Source organism: Sinocyclocheilus anshuiensis, unplaced genomic scaffold, assembly GCF_001515605.1.
Source record: "Sinocyclocheilus anshuiensis isolate Anshui unplaced genomic scaffold, SAMN03320099.WGS_v1.1 scaffold454, whole genome shotgun sequence".
Lineage (NCBI taxonomy): Eukaryota > Metazoa > Chordata > Actinopteri > Cypriniformes > Cyprinidae > Sinocyclocheilus > Sinocyclocheilus anshuiensis.
In genome coordinates, this window is record NW_015548217.1 from 3,812,102 (window position 1) to 3,832,193 (window position 20,092).

The 20,092-nt window shown below is 37.1% G+C and overlaps 1 protein-coding gene across 1 annotated transcript in view; it reads right to left on the reverse strand.

Annotated features, from left to right (window-relative positions):
- Window positions 1-20,092, reverse strand: part of LOC107654051 (protocadherin-15-like) — a 224,722-nt gene that overhangs the window by 12,815 nt on the left and 191,815 nt on the right. The window contains exons 28-35 of the mRNA XM_016440948.1: window positions 18,243-18,383; window positions 14,706-14,833; window positions 10,737-10,952; window positions 8,964-9,052; window positions 6,511-6,687; window positions 5,106-5,324; window positions 3,685-3,693; window positions 2,394-2,504 (exon numbers count right to left, since the gene is read on the reverse strand). Coding sequence (XP_016296434.1) covers window positions 2,394-2,504; window positions 3,685-3,693; window positions 5,106-5,324; window positions 6,511-6,687; window positions 8,964-9,052; window positions 10,737-10,952; window positions 14,706-14,833; window positions 18,243-18,383 — 1,090 coding nt within the window. The remainder of the gene's footprint in view (window positions 1-2,393; window positions 2,505-3,684; window positions 3,694-5,105; window positions 5,325-6,510; window positions 6,688-8,963; window positions 9,053-10,736; window positions 10,953-14,705; window positions 14,834-18,242; window positions 18,384-20,092) is intronic.

A 20,092-nucleotide genomic window follows, 5' to 3' on the forward strand; every position in this document is an offset into this window, starting at 1 on the left:
TGGTGGGGGACTGGAGGGAGGGGGAGGGGGTGGGGGTTGTGGAGCAGGTACATCTGGTGGGTCTGGGATGATCTCCACATTGACCTCGTAAGACTCCACATCGGGATAGGTAGTTATTCTGCTGAACTTCCGCAGCACTGGTGGAGTGGGTTTGTGACTAGGCGGAGGCGTTCCATCACTCTGGGTAATGATTTTTGCTGGGGGTCTGCTGTTATGTCCCATGACTGAAGACTGCGGGGTCTCAAAAACAGAGAGAATAATTTCGGAAGAGAGTGACCCACGAGAGTCCTGGCCTTGCCTCTGCCTTATGTCCTGAAAGGCCTGCTGCTCAAACTGCCGTGCCTGCTCTTTTACTGTCAATTTGGGCTCTGGATCTTCGTCTACAAGCCCATCAAACCCATCAATCATCTCCTTACTGTCCTTAAGGTCGGACTTCAGCAGTTGCAGCTCCCACTGAACTGGATCCATCGCCACCCTTCTACTCAGTAGGGCTTCATTGGTCTCACACTTGTGCAACCTAGAAGGTAAAGTCCAGGCATGTCCTGAGCCTGTAGATGGGAAGCGCAGGATGGACTTTCTCAGACCTCTCATGTTGGGTGAATACATGCCCAGGGGGTACCTCTGATTTTGGTGCTGAGGGCTGCTGAGGGTGCCGTCATCATGGTACAGGGGGTTGGTTGTAGTAAGAGGGTTCTCGTCAGAAAGGAAGGTAATGTTGCTTTCTGACTTAGGCAAGTTGTTAAGCAGGACTCCATTAGCGGTGGACAGCTTGTGAGCAGTGATGGCATGGGAGGCAAATGAGCTAATGAGATGCTGCCGATTGCTGTCCTTCAGAACACACCTCTTAGTCCTGCTTTCAGCATAACCGCAAAAAGAGACAAAGATCGACTTAACAGAGGACATGAACAGCAAGATAGACGAGGAATTAGGAGGGAAGCCAGCTACAAAAAGCACTTGCTTGGATTGACTTTAGTACTAAGAACAAAATGCTAAACAAATCCTAGGCAATCACCCAAAACAAGTTTTCACAGAACAGCGCTAACACAGTGCCAAGCTAATATCAATACTGATCAAGAGAAAGGCAGCTGAAAGGCAATTGGAAGCAAATGATATTCAACATCTTTGAGAAACTATAACAAATGCAGCTATACCTTACTTATAGTATAATATCTACTTGAAACTACTTGGGCAGTTGACTACTATAGTTGAAACACAGATGACTCCCTACTTACTTAGATCTGATATTCAATACATGAGAAAGAGAGACAGGAGGAAAATACATTATATAAGTGAAATTAGCAAGATGTTAAAATGCAGATAAGTGTAATAAAGGTTACACTTTTAAAAAATGGAAACCTGCCTAACATTAGACACAATCATTACAGAGAAATTAGTAATAATGAAAAACTTTACTTGATCTTTTGAATTAAAATGTGACATCACACCAGTTAGCACAATACAACTCTCCACATTACTGTCCACATTTAAACTTTAATGCTGAAAACCAGTTCAGTCATGATTAGGACAGACACTATTATGTTATGACAAAAAAAAAGTTATTCCATTTGGTAATGATCATCGTGGTCAGATAAAGGTTGCAGTAGAAAATAAGCCAGTTTAATTTTAAGGGTCAGGAAGAGGGTAGAAAATGTTCACATAATACTAAATTTGGAGCTGTGCACCAAAGCTGTCTTAGAATCTATTACAGTATATAAGTTGGATCTTTGATATTCCACAAAAACCTTCCTGTAACATGCTATGAAATGATAACCATGAAGACACGGAACAGGACGGGAAGCTGTGTATTGCTTTTTACTTTTAAAGCTAAAGGGACCACACCCTGAAGGTAATACAAGAGTTTGGTGATCACCTCAACCTGGGTTCAGACTTGCAATCTTTTTATGGAAGGCCTGTAATTTTGCATTACCCCTAATGTGTTAGAAATCCTGGCACAGGTAAAAGAATAAATGGAAATGACCGTCACAAAAAAGGGATATTGCCATTGGGTGGAATTTTAACACCATGAATAGAAGCCCTAGCTTTGCTAAGCTATAAAAACAGGTTACATTAAATTGTATCTGTAAATCGTATAAGAGAAATACTGCAAAAATTCTGCACAATTCAAATTAGCATCTTAATAATCAAACTAGAATCTTAATTTACTCAAATTAATTTTCCACACACTTCTTGCTCCAATCATACAACTACATTTTGTTAGATTTATTATTTAAACAAGAAAGAAAAATGCCAATTTGGTTAGAAATATAGACTTGTGCAATTTTACTTCAAGTAAATATATCCTGTAAAACCCATTACATATTAATATTCTGAATCAGCCAGTGTTTTAAGACATTGACAAGTACAGTATAAAGTGCAGAAGGTATAAATCTTACATGGTGCTGTCGCCGAGTTCTTCATACAGATTGTTGGTGGCAGCGCCTCCGGATTTGCCAGTGGGAAGTGCCATTTGAATCCTGGCTGTTTTTGCACACTCTGCCTGTCGTCTTCAGATGATGAAGTCAACAAGTGGAGCAAAATAAAAGCAATATCTTGTATTATAAAAGATTCATAAATTATATATGCACTCACATATCAAAAACAATATGTTTACAGAAACAAATTTTTGAAAGCATATCATTTGCTTTATTGCATATATTTATTTTTTTATTTATTGCATTCAAAGGTAATATTTGAGAGTTTGATGGTTATGTTTATGTTATGAGTGCCTGTGAAGTGGTTTGAGTTTGCAATTTCATAGCATGCTGTCCTTAAAGAACACTTCTAATATTTTTGAATAATTCGGTTTTGATCTTTTCTTTCAAAGTGCAATTTTACAAGGATGTTGGAATCAGCTTTATATCCTTGGGGGATCTGACAGCTTAGGGAACAAAAGCTATGTTTTTTTACATAAGTTGTGTTCTAAGCACTTCTGTTCTGGTCCTGGGAAATCAACAAGCCTTTATCTTTCCCTGGACATTTAGCTTTTTTGGAGTTTCTCAGACACAACAAATTAGATCAGTGGTTCTCAACTGGTGGGTTGCCGACAGCAAGAGAAAAAAAATGGTATGCATAAAATGGAATAATAATAAATTGCAACGAACCACATAATCTTTCATAGTTAGGAGTGCACAATAAAGAGGCATTTCTAAAAGGGGGAGACACAGCTTCTCACTTTTTTTTCGGATGCCAATGGTCACATATTAAATCAAATGGTACTTCAACTCAAATTTCTAGAAGCTGGTCATATTTTGGGCAACATGGACAGGTAAAGAAACAAAACTATGCAAAATACAAGATGCTGCTACCAAAGAGGAAAGACATCATTAGTGCCGTCAATGTATTTTGTGCAGTGAATTATTGGCTGTTGAGAGCATAAACATTACAATTCAAGAGACATTTAGAAACCAAACACTCAAACTATAAAAATGAGTCTGTTGAGGTTTTTTTTTTTTTAATATTAATATATTCCACTATTGTTGATTTACATTGTTGTATCATTGACTTTTGTACAACAAAACTATTTAGGTAGTGTTGAGTTGCTATTTGATATCCAATGTAAAATCTGGGCCTTTAAGCCAAACCATTTGAGAACCACTGAAATAAATAATGCTCGAGAGAGAGGGAAATGGTTGAGATATATAACCAATATATCATTACACATGCATGTCTCAATACGATACTTACTCTTTGAATCTGAAGTTGGTGCATTGTAAAAAGAAAAGAAAAAAAATATTAGACAATGACTCATAACATGGATTTACTGCACAGCAGTAAGAATCAGTAATGCAAAAAAAAAAACAAACAAAAAAAACATGTATATTGCAAAAAATATATATTGGATTTCAGCCCAAAAATGAAAAAATCTGTTATCTTCTCCCCACAAGTATGAATTACATCCATGCCAAACTAAACCCTCAATAATTCCTGAATGATTCTCATATCTCTAGCACTGATCATGTCATTTTATTCCTCAGTTCTCATCATCAGGTTTGCCACATGGCACTGGGTCAGCTGGCAACACATGTAAAACTCAGCCCTTAACCACAAACAGCTTGTTATATTTACTTCTCATGGCCTTGATTAATTTTCTTTCACACTGAATAAACACAAGACCAGACAGTTCTCAAAGGTGTTACCACTGTGAAAAGAAAGAGTGCATATGTTCCTCTGAAGTCCCAGCAGATGGAAGCTGCCTGCTTAACAGGATGTTTCAAACTTAATGAACTTTACATTTATTTATTTGGTATATTTAAGTGGAGAAATCTGCAGACTGAATAGTCTTCCCACTTCAACCTCATTCCCACACAGGGCATACAAGCAACACTGTGACATACCATTTCTATTAAAAACTAACTGGAAAATATGCAAAGAATCACAACAGAAGCATTGGTTAATGGCTAATTTCACTAAATATTAGGGGTGTGCGATATTTATCGTCTATGAAAATATCATTACTGTTGTTTTAACAATATGCTAGCTGACAATATTGAGTATGAAGCAAAAAATAAAAAAATAAAAAATTGATGATATGATATAGTTAAATAGGCAATATAATGCAAGCAAGAGTGCCATCTTCCCGATCACGAATGTTGCATTCATTCTATACAACAGTTCAACAAACAAGAAGCTAATACTGAGTGAGTTACATTTTAGGCACAATTATGTCTGTTTTTTTTTTTTCTTTCATACTCTATAATAAACACGGCAATTTTTCATTCCTAAATTAATCTGTTTTGGAATGAGTCATTTGAGTCAGTGATTCAATGGTCAACTCATAAAGACAGTTGACTGCTTTATTTCTAAATTAATCAGCTGTTTTGAACAAATCGTTTAAATGAATGATTCAATGAATCACTCATTAAGAGAGGGGGACTTGCCACTACCCACTGGCGGTTTTAGTGTTATATTTATTTATTCATGACAGGCCTAAACCAGCCAAGGTACCAGCACAAAAACACACTCAGCGAATTATTGTTATCGGAAAAATCCGAGATATAGTTTTTGTCAACATCGCACACCTCTACTAAATATTAATATTAAATGCCATATGATTTAATTAGATCATGAACCTTTAGGCTACACTAGACTATGGTGGCAACACTCACTGCCGGTAGGTGATGATGACGATGAGGATGGCTGGGATACAGCACATGATGATGATGACCGCCAGGGCCAGCAGGGCTCCTTCAGTGTATCCAACAGACTGAACTGCCTTCTTCACGCTCTCCACCACATCCGGCGTGCGGATCTCTAGAATGCGTCCTCCGCGACCTAGATAGGGCTGGAACTCCTTATTGATGTCTAATAACTTCCCATCTAAAAACCTGTAAAAACCACAGGAACAGTCACTTATGTGCCCTTGCATATGCTATTGAACTAGTTCTGCAGTGCAAGCCACGTAAATCTGGCAATGAAGATCTCATTTGCCTTCCAGCCAGTGAACAACCGAGTGAATGAATTCAAATTCATGAGCCAAACTTTTACAATAAAGTATAAAATGTGTCTTCTCACTTTTTTAGTGTAATGTAAATGTAATGTGCTGATCTTATACTTACATTGGCTACTATAAAGCACAATTTCTAAGTACCATTCACCCTGCTGACAGTTAAATAAAACAAAAGACTGAATGTTGTCTATATTAGAACTAAGGAGTTTGGAAGCACATACGACAGCCTACAATTCATGATTTGCCCATACAAACATTAGAAACCGTGCTGTCTGAGCAGGCTAATTACTGTGACAAAACAGACAATCTGGCTACGGATTTAACCACAAGTCTCATTTTTATGAAAAATGAGAAAAGGTCTAAACAAACCTAAACATACACTCCATCTGCTTTATCGTGCTGCTTGGGTGAAAAATGGGAAAACACTATGAATAACAGACTAACTAATCGCTAGGGGTGGGTGGTATTTTAAGTAATGCTGTGATAAATGTTATACCATTCTAATTGTGTGTATAATTGTGTATGCAGGAAATTGAGTGTAAAATAAAAGAATACACTGAATGGCCATGTTAACCTTTTTTTTGGCATAATCCAGTGAATTAAACACTTTACAAATGAAAGGTAATTCATATAATGTGATTGATTATTTATTTATTTATGAACCTGATGGACACAAAACAAATAATCAATAAATTAGACATCAGTGCAAGCTGGTATTTAGCCGAAAACAAGCCAAGAAATCCATGTATCATCTGTAAAAATGACTCATATTTCTATTTACAGCAATTACAAACACAATTCTTCAATCCAAAATCATGTCCACTTGATGCACCTACAGACGTGTAGCGCTCTGCATTTTTGCATTACTCATCTAAATAATATAAAGCAGCTCTTCCCATTTACTGTATAGCTGAAACACACATCTATATTCCAGTGTGAAGGGTAGATATATCTCTAGCAGTTAGTTGCTTAGATTTGAGGGAAAGGTCAGGAGGTTAAGAGAAAGAAGAGCACTGCAGAAATGGAGTTTGGAAGGGTAAGTTGAATGAGAGGGAAGCACTCACTTGAAGAGTTCCTGTCTTGAGAGAGCTCTGTTGGTCAGAGGGTCGATTGCATAAATCATCAGGTCAGATTTTGAGTAGTCCTCCTGTTCATAACCCTCACCAAAACGACGCGATCCGATTGACTCCACAACAACTTTAGCTCCTGGGATCTGGTCCTGGACGTAGCGCTCTAAAATCCTGCATTGAAAGACAGAAAATAACAGATTGACAACAGAACGTTCTGACATACCGAAGACATTCTATTTACCATTTTTTTATTTCTAAAATTCTATACAAACATACTTTTAATGACTGTTTTCACATAGGGCACATTCTCAAAACTATGGAAGCCTGTTTCCACTACTGAAAAAAAAAAAAACTTAATTATTTTTTTCTCTTCAATTTTGCTTTTACATCTCGCAATTCTGACATTTTTTTCTCAGAATTGTGTGATATAAATGTGCAGACTTTTTCCCCAATTGCAAGTTTATCTTTCTCAATTCTGACTTTATAACAAGCAACCACGAGTTACAAAGTCAGAATTGTGAGATACAAACTTGCGATTCTAAGAAAATAGTCAGAATTGTTTCCCCTTAGAATTTGACGTTCTCAAATTCTTCACAATTCTGAGAAAAAAAAGCCAAAATTGCAAGTTATAACTGGAAGTTACAAACTTGCAATTGTGAGAAAAAAGTCACAATTACCTTTTTATTTTTTATTCAGGAAAACAGACATGGGTTTTAAATCAAAGCAAAGCAAAGCAAAACAAAACAAAACTTAAAAATCAAAATAAAACCAAACAAAATCATTACATACCAAAACAAACAATTCATGTCAAAACACTGAATAAAACTTATTGTGGGAAAGTTAGAGGGATGCTGCATCGAATTATTTCTGTGCTAATTTAAGAGCCCCAAAGCCATTAATTGGTGGGCACATATCAGAGGAAATAAGCTGACAATCAACTTCCACACGATCGCTAACATGCACAACAAACGCTAATTGCAGTAATCACCATTGCCAGAGACATAAAACAGAAAAAAATGACACAAGAGCAACAATTACTCAGCCTAAATATACCACAAGTGCTGCAAACCCCTATATTAACCATGTTTGTTTGGCTACATGGAACAGAAACCGTTTTGAATACAGAGGTACAAGGAGGACAAATACAAAACAAGGCTAACATGAGCTGTGTTAGACAGTGTCACTTCAAAGCTGGTGTCCTTGTCTCCCAGTAGATGTCTTTATTACCCCTCAGCTCACATCTCAGAGCAGCCAGCCCTCCTCAGCCAATTACCTGCAGTGCCTCAGCTGCCGAGGTGAAATAAGAACATGGGACAAAAAAGAACAGAAGCTGGAATGATGACTCTACTTGGAGGAAAGGAGCACGGAGCAGGTTTGCTGGGGAAATAGCCTGACAAGAGAGAATGAGGTGGTTTGGGAAAACTCGGGATGTGAGTTCTGTTATCTGTGTGTGTGTGTTCCTGCCTGTGTAAATACTAGGAATTTAAATGTGTTTATGTCTTCATATCTGCACTGTAATATCTCAACAGGGATGTCTATGTGAAAATTAATATTTTGTCATCATTTAAACACGTTGTTCCAGAACTGAATTAATTAATTTATTCTATGGAACAAGAAGGAGAAATTCGAGAAATTCTGAAAAATGTTCATGCTGCTCTTTTCCATATGATGGAAATAAATGAGGATGGGTGATGCTGAACACCAAAAATGCCATAAAAACATCCTAAAAGCATGATAAATGTGCTCCATATGACTAATGCGCTATGTTTTTATGGTAACACTTTAGTTTAGGGATCAATTCTCACTGTGAACTAGTTGCTTGTTAGCCTGCATATTACTAGAATATTGGCTGTTTATTAGTACTTATAAAGCACATATTAATGCGTTATTCTGCATGACCATATTTTAGATTCCCTAAATCTACCACACACCTAACATAACAACTACACTCTAAAAAATGCTGAGTTAAATACAACCCAGCACTGGGTAAAATATGGACAAACCCAGCGATTGGGTTGTTTTGACCCAGCATTTGGGTTACTACCCAGAAGGTTGGGTTAATCATTTAACCCAACCACTGGGTCAAAAGAATATATATATATAGTGTGTGTGTGATTTAAAAAAAAAATGAAGTAATTTAGGTTTGTATTATTTTAATTGAGAAAAAAGAAAAGGATAAGTGCTATCCCATGGCTGACAGAGGAAAGTGGGGTTTCTGGTTATTCTGTTCTTGCCGCAGATGTTACACAGTGTGGGTCTGGCTTCTATATAAGAGGGGTTGACATAATCAAGCAGCCCACTGAATTATCCCCAACATAAACATCTGTACCCGCAGGAGTCAAGTACTCATGCATACATTACAACTTCAAGTGGCTTCTCCTGCTGCCATAAGCGTTGTATTGGGGAGTATGTCTGGGTGAAGAGTGTGTTTGTATAGAACACGTTACCCAATCAGCTGATCCTTGTTCTGCTCAACTACAGTGGGCGGCACGTTGGATACGACCACCTGCATGTCCAGCTGGTTAACCACTGACACCTGGGAGAAAAGACAAAAGTAATCTCTGGTTATAAAAGAGAAAATTATAGCATAGAATGAAGGCTCTGAACTGTAACATTTTAAATATATGCTGTTTCTTTGATTGATGAAACTGGGAGACAGGAATGAGTTAAAAAGGTAAATCTCTGCTTACTGTACATTAGAAATAAAGAACCAGCCAGCAATTTATATATTTGTTTATATACACTTGTGTTGTTATACTGCACAAAAAAAAAAAACTCTAGCATCACTTGTTTGCAATGCCACTTTATTGGATATTTTAAATCTAATGCATTGAAAAAGCAATGCAATGCAAATTCTCTCATCATTTACTCACCCTGCTGTCCCAGATGTATATGACTTTCTTTATTTTGTGAAACACAAACTAAGATTTTTAGACAAATAATCAAATCTAAATCGATCTAAAAATCTTGTGGTTTGTGTTAAACCCAAGAAAGAAAGTCAGTATTTAATTCAAGCTCTGTACGTTAAGAGCGGTCTATCTGGCATTAACTAGATGCCCTTACTTCTACATGTTTAACTCGCAGGTTAAGAGCAGGTTGAAGATATTGAGTTATATTGAGAGATTGATTTATGGGTTTAAATACTGCTGGTGCCCCTCAGCCCACCAAAAAAAATCAATGCCTCTTTTGCATCAGCTTTGGACATCCTTCAAGAAAGCTTACAGGGACTGTATTTTTCTAATCAAAATCAGCTAACGGAGTTGCTTCTGCTGTAAAATCACATGATGGATTGCATCTCAAGACAGATTACTGCTTTAAACTTTAATCAATCTATTCAAACTGGCTTGGGATTGCGTATTTAAAGTGTGCAATTTCTTTCCTTCTTACAACACCAGAATTGTTCAAATTCTGATGCCACTTAATGATTCTGGTTCCTTGATAAAATTCTATGGTACATAGTTTTTGACAACATATTTTTTATTTATTATTATTATTATTAGTCTTAATCCAAGTAACATTTATTAAAACAAAATGATGTTCTGGATTTGTATCTTTAACCAGGGGCTTTCAAACTGAGGTCCATGGCCATAAGGGAGTACTAGGGGGTCCATGGAAAGTAAAAACAGTGGGTAAAAACAGTAAAAATATAAATAAAATAAAATCAATAAATAACAAATAATACATTAATTGAAGTAAATAGAAATAGACACACTATATTAAAATAAATAACAAATAAACATAGTAATTATTTAAATAAATATAAATAAATATTACAGCTCACAGTATAGTACCATATTGAGTAGAAAAAAATAATGTAATGTAATAAAAAATGTTAGAAAACAGTAATGGTAACATTTTTCACAGTATAAATTGAGTCTTTATGCATGGAAATTTATAGCTGCTTTTTAAAGTTTAAGATGGGGGTCCCTCGCCAAGGACAATCGTATTTGGGGTCTGTGGCTTAATTACACAAATGTGAATTAAAGTGAAGACATGACTTCAAAGCTAAGTTCAGTGAGTCAAATGTCATATTTATGACTGATTCAGTGAGCAAGGGATCAAACTGATAACGTTATGATTCTTTTTGTGAGACTTTTTGACTGATTCGTTTAAAAGAACCTGCTCAAAAGAGTATTTTTTTTCACAAATCTGTCATTTGAATGAGAAATAGGCCTACCACCAAAAACACTCAACTTTATGCTGCTTGATCACATACGTACCACCACTTGAGCGCTGCTGCTGAGTCCCTCCCCGTAGTCATCGGTAGCAACCACGTCAAATTTGAAGTAGGAGCGCCGCATGTTTCTGTACATGATGGCTGTCTTAATTACTCCTGTGAAGGGCTCAATAACAAAGCCGTCTTTGCCGTCAGTAGTTGGGGGGATAATCAGCCTGTACAGCATGGCGCTGTAATTCCCTGTGTCCTTATCCACAGCCTGTCATATACAATAGAGCACAGACATGTCAAAGAGAGGAATAGCCACAAGCTACTTATCACCTACAACACTCAACCTCTGCCGTCACATGCACTTCCACCTCTGGCCTTTAAGGGGAGCTCCAAGCTCCAATTTCACAGCACTGGCGTCACTTTGGCTTCGTCTCAGCTGAACATTATAGCACTCCACTGCAGTGACAATGATTTACAATGGCTTTTTACAAGAGAGGGGAACGGGTGGCTCCACGGACAGCAGGGTGCCCCGGACCAGGCAGAGTCATTAACACAAATGAGACTTTTTCCAATATGCCTGTGAGACCGGTTTCAATAAATACAGTAAGTGTGTATTGAAAGCCCTTGCAAACAAAAGGTCCATCTTTTAATTAGTCGTTTAGTGAGGCTGAGCGTGGACAGAACGCACGACTCAGCGGCGGAAACCTCTGATCGCCTCTGTGGCGCAGCTCTTGAGTTGAAATTGAATTTGTAGTTCCACAATAGTCTCCTTTTCTTTTCTTTCTTTGCGTCTCTATCCCAGATTAAACTCAAGGAACTTAAAAAAGGCAATGTTTCTCAAAAGGCCGATATTTTTCCAATATGCATGGAAGACCCATTTCAATGGACACAGTAAGTGTGTATTGAAGGCTCATGCAAACAAAAGATCAGTCTTTTAATTGGTCATTTAGTGAGGCTGAGTGTGGACACAATGCACAACTCAGAAGTGGAAACCTTTGACTGTCGCCAAAGCACAGATCTCGAGTCAAAACTCACAAAAGTCTCTTTCTATTTTCTTTCTTCACGTTTCTACCTTAGATTAAACTCTAGGAACTTCAGAAAGGCACTGCTTTCTCAGAAGGCCAACATTTTTCAACATGCCTTGGAGACAATGGATGCAGGGCTAATCGGAGAAAGTGCTTCCACAACGCAAAGCAGTTCTTTCACAACATCCCTGTACTTAGAGTTGGCAGAGCTAGGAACGGTTTCAATTTTCACGCCTTTTTTCCTCCTCAAAACTATTTAAAGAGGGATTTCAAAAGTAGATTAGTCTAATCTACGAACCCCTGAGCTGCTTGAACAAAAATCCATAGTAAGCGATTTCTGTAACACCTGAGAAGTGGACCAAATGCGTGATCGTGTATGTCAAGGCAGCATATTTGGACTTTTGCCCGCTGAACTTCATATCTCAGATGTTTCTTCGAGTAAACAGGAGACACTGATGATGGTAATCTGTATTCGCAGTGAATGTGACCCTATAAAATCCTGGACTTCTGCTGCATGGCTTAACTCAGTCTGGGGTCTTGGCTAATAAGGTCTCCTTGAACGAATACAGGACGCCAGTCACCTGATAGCATCGCTGTCGCTGTTCTTTTAGTCTGCACATTAACTTAAGGCAGGGTGAAGCCATATGAGGTGAACCCCTGTCTGAGGGACAGCATGTGGCCTGCATGTCTGATTAGAGTAACACTGAGGTAATTACATGGATGACTTTTACAGCTTGTAGTTCTGAGGCCAGAAACATACTTACGCAAGTACGTAAATGTAGACGCTTGTGGAATACATTGCAATTTTGATACCACAGTAAAAAGTAATATACTATTAAACACTTCTTTGAAGTGAAAAATTTGTATAAATATTAAAGTAAATTAGCCTTCAAGTATATCTGAAGAAAAATATTTTAATTAAAATTTTCATTATTCAAGACAAGAAAACCATACTATATAAACAAAAGAAGAGAGAGAAACCAATTACAAACAACTGAACAAATAAAAACAACAGAACAATGACACGATTAATGAAATCAACAGTGCTTCAAGTATGCTGGGTGTTTAAAGGGGTCCTATTATGCTCTTTTACAAAGTCTTGATTTTGTTTAGGGGGTGTACTAGAACAATAAACAGTCTGAAACTGAAAAAATAATTAAATGGAAAATAAAATTATACACCTATACTTAAATTATTGGCAAAGGGGGTTTGTAATTAAAATTAACAATAAAGTTTCTTTTTTTACTTTTGGCCTAGCTTTGTGTATGTTCAACAATGACACGTTGAAAAAATAAAAAGTTATCCATCCCGGAGCTATGAGTGTTTTTCTATTTATCTTGTCAATACTGTTGTTTGATTAATATGACTGACACAATAGAGAGTGACAGGTCTATTGTAGAAACATTAGGAATTGTTCTGTTCACTGTTTTCACTAAGAAAAAATGGCAGAAAAATGCCTTGCAATGTCAATTCATATGTCCATGCAAATTTTATTGAAAAAATGCGCTGAACACTGAAATATCCAGTTTATGTTCTGTAAAGCTCGCCTGAGTTAGCAACAGTAACCACATCAGTATTACTGATGCTGTACTGGCATTTCATTACTTACATGTTAGCATCAACTTTATACTATACTACTGCTACTTTTGAAATCCCTAGCACTCCCAAACACAAGGGGGAAACAGAGTTACTGTCAAATCTGTGCCATTAAACTGGATTACCAGTTATTATTTACAGTAGGTAGTTAGCCATAAATGTGAAACTTATGAAACTTTTACTATGCCATGACAGGAGTTGACCTGATGAACGCATTGTTGTTTTTTTTTTTTTTTTGCAAATATCTGCTATAGTGCTACACTACAATACTGAGAATGAAACCTGTGTATTATAAATCACACAGAAATGTATAAAAGCATTGGGAAATGTTTAAACTCAAGCTAGAAGTGCCTGTTTACATACTTGCATAGTGTATGTTTCAGGCTAAAATAAAGGCTTGAAAACTGTTATGAGTAAGAGATAGAGTTGGTCAGAGAACACAGAAAGACAAAGTAATTGTTAGGCAGAAAAGTACTAGTAAAGACAAAGAAAATAACGATAGAGGAACAGCGTCTGGAAAAGGACGCAGTCCGTGCTCTAAGAGAAAGCCTGGCTGATTTATGAGGCTCTTTGATTCATTTTCTTTTCCAGAGTATGCGGTGCCCTTGTCCATGCTTTTGACAGCTGTGTTGAGATCTGTATCAGCGGGCCACCGCAGCCATGACATTTTACAAGCTGTCTCAAGATGATCCAATCTTTCAGACCCCAGCTGGGCAGACTTAAGCTCCTAAGTCAAGACCAGCAATCTGATCAACCAGAGAACAACACCTCACACGGACACAGGAACCAACTCACTTCAACCACCAGCACAGAGGAAAACTAGCATAACACATCCACTTTTCAATGATGAATTCCCATCGTTTTTTCATTCCAGTCATTTAAAAATCATTCTGATTCAGGCCGGTTCACTACTGAATCATTCAGGCCAATTTGGGCACCTCTTTGATTCAAAAGAATGAAGTTTTGTGAACAAGTTTTTTCTCTATGCCAATAGCAAACTTGCCAAGTTGTTAAGCTGATATTCACAAAATACATGTCCATGACTTTTACAATTTGATTAATATCCATGACTTTTCCAGGTCAGGAAAACACACTTTTAAAACTCCCTGATATTTCAGGTCTTCCATGACCGTGAAAATGGTTGATTTCCTCCTGTTGAAGAACTGAATTATTATTCAGCGCTGTGCAGCTTTGTTCTCTGAATTGCTTCCACTGGTGCTGGACTGACATTTTATCACATGTAGGAACCCATCAATTAAATTACAATTTGCTTTTTATCCTGCTCCTGACATTCTGATGCAATACGCATCACTTAGTGAACAAATCCTTGGCTTATCCATGGGAGTGCTATCTGAAGCCTCGTGGATAGAGTTACAATCCTGTGGGAGAAGACACTTTACCTGGACCTGTAAAACAGAGGTGAAAGTCTTGGCATCCTCTGCAACCCCACCGAGGTAAAAGGGCTTAGTGAACTCAGGAGGATTGTCGTTCTCATCTTGCACATCGATGAAGAACTTTGCGGTGTTGCCTGAAAAAAAAAAAAACGAAATAAAAAATGATGATCAAATGAAGTGAGGACGTATAGGGCATACAGACATCCAAGAACATGTTATAGCATGTCTCTGGTTTGTATATAGCTTTTGTAATAAAAAAATGTGATTTTGTATTTTGATTGATATTTAATAAACATCAAAATAATATTTTGATCAACGGAAGAGATAGATCTTTTCTTCTGTATTGAAACATACATCAGAGTCAAAACGATTATCGAAAAAGAAAGCTTGGATGGAGGCAGATCTGAATGTGAGCTTGCAGTCAATTGTAAGATTAGCAGAGTTTAATCGGACTAAATGATTGGAGAATGACACTGTTTCATCAGAAGATGTAATTTTTGATTAAAATGTATATACATTTATTAGTCTCATTATTATTATCATTATCATTTAAATGAATCGTTCACAGTAAGATCCATTATATGCATTTAGAAAATAGGGTGACTTTCCATTTCATGCCGACTTTAAGCTTGACAAATGCAGTCAACACAACAGTAATTTGATTTTTTTTTTAAATGTCTTAATTAAAACATAGCTTTTAACTACAATGAAGTAAATATCAATTCAACAAATGTCAAAAATGATGATATTTTTATATGATTTCTCATTTCAGAGGTAATAAAACTAGCATTAAAAGTTTTAAACTATTCATGTGTTTAAAACTACCTATTTTTAATGCCAGTTCTCAAAACACGCCTCGAAGCTATTACAATCAAATTCAGGAGATCATCAAAACTCTGCTCTTCACACTCAGTTTTGCACATCTAAGCTGCTGAAGTACATTTCTATATGGAGCACAGCATTTCTTCATCAAGTCCTTCAAGACTATCACCTGTCACTTCTCAAAGTAAAAGGCAGAGTCATATTTTGTGGGGGTATGAGAGCAACAACACGATTTATCATCTGACAGACTTCAGCGCTCATGCCAAGCGGTTTCCAGAACCTTCTGCTCATTTCTGTACAGTCACTCCAAGTGGAGCGCTGAAGCATCACAGCGCAGAGCAGAAAGGGAATCCTTAACCACTGGACAGCAATGAATCCAACAACAATGAATAAAAATAGGAAATTAACCACCTGAAAACATAAAGGAAGTATTTTAAATAATATATGGACTTTTTGTAATGCTTTTGTCTGCTACTACAATGTGAAGTCTTTAAATTCTCTTCATTTGGAGACTTTTCTCAGCGAGATATTGATCTATGAAAACATTATGATTAATTTGATTAATTAACCGGCATATGATGCAATTAATTTAATGACAATTTTAAATCAATTCACAACCCTCATATGTGTATGACTACTCCATCTAGATATTTATGAGACCCATGAGGTCTTATTTAAAACAATAACCTGGCAGCTCTCGCAAGCACACTGACAAGATATAATTAATTAAAACTTGCATTAAACAATCAATAAAATCCACTAAGCTGACAGACTGACTGGACGCAACTAATCTTTTGATTTTATCACCAGGTTTGCGTACTTGGTATATTAAATGAGAAAAAAGAAATCAATATCCATAGCTGTCTAATCTGGTTAATCATGAATGCTTTTCTCAAATAATGATTTTCCATAATCGACTCCACATGGAAAAGATGGACAAGCAGCCGCTCATCCCCCATGTTAACGGAACACGAGATGACAGGAAGTAATTTACACATATTTTTATTACACTGAGATGGCATGCTGGAAAGGAGGCGTTTTATTCACTCCAAAATAAAAAGCAAAAACACTCTGAACAAGCTTTTAAGCCACATAAAATGTCCCAGGGTCAAAAGCAGACCCATACGGAATGTTCTTTATTTTGGATAATTTGACTGATGTGTTCAGAAATGTGTTCTAAGGCTACGTCCACACGAAGCCAGAGCTTTCCCTATTCTATCTTTTTTTCCCCCCTCATCTCAAGAAATATCTGCTTCCACACGAAACCACAAAACCGACACAAAACGATGTAGTATACAAAGTACGTGGCACTGTGACGCTGCCCAGAAAATATACGGATTCGTTGTCCACACGAAAACGCAAGGGCGGCGTTTTCAGATTTATCCACTCTGGGACCCGGTTTCTAAAAATATCAGTTTCACTCTCCCAAAACGCCGGATCCGTGTGGACGAAGCGCCTATACGATACAAAATTTATGTGTATACAGCTAAACGAGTTTCCGTGTGGACGGGGCCTTAAATTCCTTTTAACACATTTGATGGTTAAATCTGTTCTGAATTTGAGTTTAGTTATCATTTTAGAGTAAAATGGTAAAGGCCAGTTCACACAAAGAACAATAAATGTAAAGATAACTATAACTATATTAGCGTCCACACCAACAGATAATAAAATTCAGTTTATTATAAGCATGAGCTGCAGTTTTGTCATCTGCCACTTTAAAGGTGCACTAAGCGATTTTTGCCAAACGATGTTGATATTTGAAAGCACCGAAACAAACATGCCCATACCCCAACAGGACCTCGCTCCTATTTTTATATTTCCGCCCCACACGTACGCACACAACCCTGGCATAACGACGGTTGCGGAAACAAGCGAAGATGACACACAAGCATATTCAAACAAAAGCCAACACGGATAAGTTGTGTGAAACAAAGCAAAATCAACGTTACTCACCTATCAAGAAGAAACAACGCAACCTTGGTGTACGATTCGAGCCCTTCCCGCTCCTTGAGTTTCTCTCCCCCGCTGAAAAGCTGCTCTGATATTTACGCGGGTCCTACCTCTTGCTTGGTCGTAACCCTTCTTTTTAGTGTTTTCCTCTTTTTTATCTTCCATTTCTCTCCATCTATAATCAATCTGCTAATATCCGTCCTGTGCACTCAAATTGAGCGCTCTCTTCTCTCTATCATAACAAGACACGCCCCTTACTGCTGATTGGCTACAAGTGTGTTTCGGGACAAGGTCCGACACTGTGATCAAAAGCATTTTTCAAACATTACTTAGCGCACCTTTAAATGCTTGTACTGTTTGGCTGTCAATGTGTAATCATTCATTAACTGAAAAAAAAAAAGTTCCGATAGTGATTCCATTGATATTGTTGCACTCTTTCGTTAACGTTATAGTTGCAGTGTTAACTTCTCATAGAGATTCATAGTTATCCATGGTATGAACGGGCATTAAACTCACTTTTGGATGGGGCTCGTAGGTTGGATGACACCACCCGCATGGAGTCAGCTTCCACACGGAGGACGTAAATGCTGTTGCTCTCGTAGTCCAGCTGTTTGGCTGTCAATGTGTAATCATTCATTAGCTGAAAAAAAAAAAAGTTCCGATAGTGATTCCATTGATATTGTTGCACTCTTTCGTTAACGTTATAGTTGTAGTGTTAACTTCTCATAGAGATTCATAGTTATCCATGGTATGAACGGGCATTAAACTCACTTTTGGATGGGGCTCGTAGGTTGGATGACACCACCCGCATGGAGTCAGCTTCCACACGGAGGACGTAAATGCTGTTGCTCTCGTAGTCCAGTGGCTTGGCAGTGCTGATAACTCCAGTGATGTTGTTCACAATGAATTCACCTGTGGCAACAGGAGAAAGACAAAAGGTTTGTTTAATTGCTATTTTACAACAGCTTCACACTGAGATAACACACAGAGTCAAAATTATGCATTTGTAACCTTACATATTTATTATAGAGTGGGAAACTTGAATGTCTGAAAATTTCCAAAATAAAATGAAAAAAATAAATAAAATCCTTTGTGGAAAATGTACTCGCTAGCATATGTAGGGTATCAGACCGAATCAGACAATTTAAGATTCGATCAAGAACATGGTTGAAACACGAGGAGCCGAATTCCACAGAAAGGCCCAAGACACAGGATGTTCGTAAATCAGGTCCTGGCGGCACAAGCCTGAAGCAAGTCCACCAACTAGCAGCTTTGAGTAGCTCACAGCATTTAAACGAAAGTAGACTTATTGACAATTCCAAGGAGACTGTCAATTTTGGGGCGAGTAAGCAAGATTAATGGTCAAAGAAATGCACAGCATGACCATCAGAGTAAGCAAGATTAATGGTCAAAGAAATGCACAGCATGACCATCTCATGTACACTGTAAAATCCAATAGTTTACCTTACTTAGATTTAATTAGTTATCTTTACTTAGTTGTTATACTTACTAGGTTTTATTAAGTTACAGCTACTTTCAAGGCAAATAAAACAATTTACTTACTGTTTTGAGTGACACTTAAAATATTCAAGTAGCCACAAAGGAACCAATTACATTACTACACCAGTGAGAGGCAGCAGTGCACTAATATGTTGCTAATGTGCAACATAAAAGAAGAAGAAAGGAAAAAGAGTCTTAATAAACTTTTCATCCATTTCCTACGGAGCCCGGGAAGTCACCTGTAGGAGAAAAAAACAATCCGTCCCCTCAGTTTATAAACCGTACTCACGAATTCTTAAACTGTTCCCTCGGTTTAACAAATCGTGCCCACGGATTAATAAACCGTACTCACGAATTTCCAATCCGTGCGGGGGGAAAAAGCTTAGTATAATAAAATCACCTAAATAAGTCTGTGAATGAATGAATGAAATATGTTAAGAATGAACTTATTATTGTTATTATTATTTTACATTTAGGTTACATATGCATTTAGAAGAAGCTTTTATCCAAAACGACTTACAAAAGAGGAACAAATGACTCCAAAGTCAGTCACAATGCCAGGTTTATTATACAATAATAAAGTGCTAAGATTATAAAGATTATTATATCTTTCATATTAAATCGTTGTATTCCACCTCGTACCGTTACAATTGATAGAGAATCACTTAAGTCTATTTGCTGTAGGCCTATTCCACATAATAATATGCAATAAAACTATATACAATATGATTTGTATAGTGATTAGCGTTCCCTTTGGTTGGGCACTTTGAACTTAGTTTGTGTTAGTATAATTTTCTTCTTGTTTATGCAGCAATGCATGAGTCAGAGTTATTTGATTTCAAAGAGAGAAAAGTAATAAATAGGTTGCTTATATAATCCTTAAATAGTGAGTGGTGAAATGCTGAAGTCACACACAGACTTAAACATTCAGCACGTGAATCACAACAATGGTAACAATTCAACCCCCTACAGTTCTTTTTTAGTTACTAGAACTCTCGTGTAAGTAAACTATACTAACTAAGCATTTGTCAGTATAACACACTATTCCTATTTCACTTTACTTAGTTTTTTCAAGACAATCGGTTTGCATGCTTTTTTTAAGTAAGCCCAACTAATTAGAT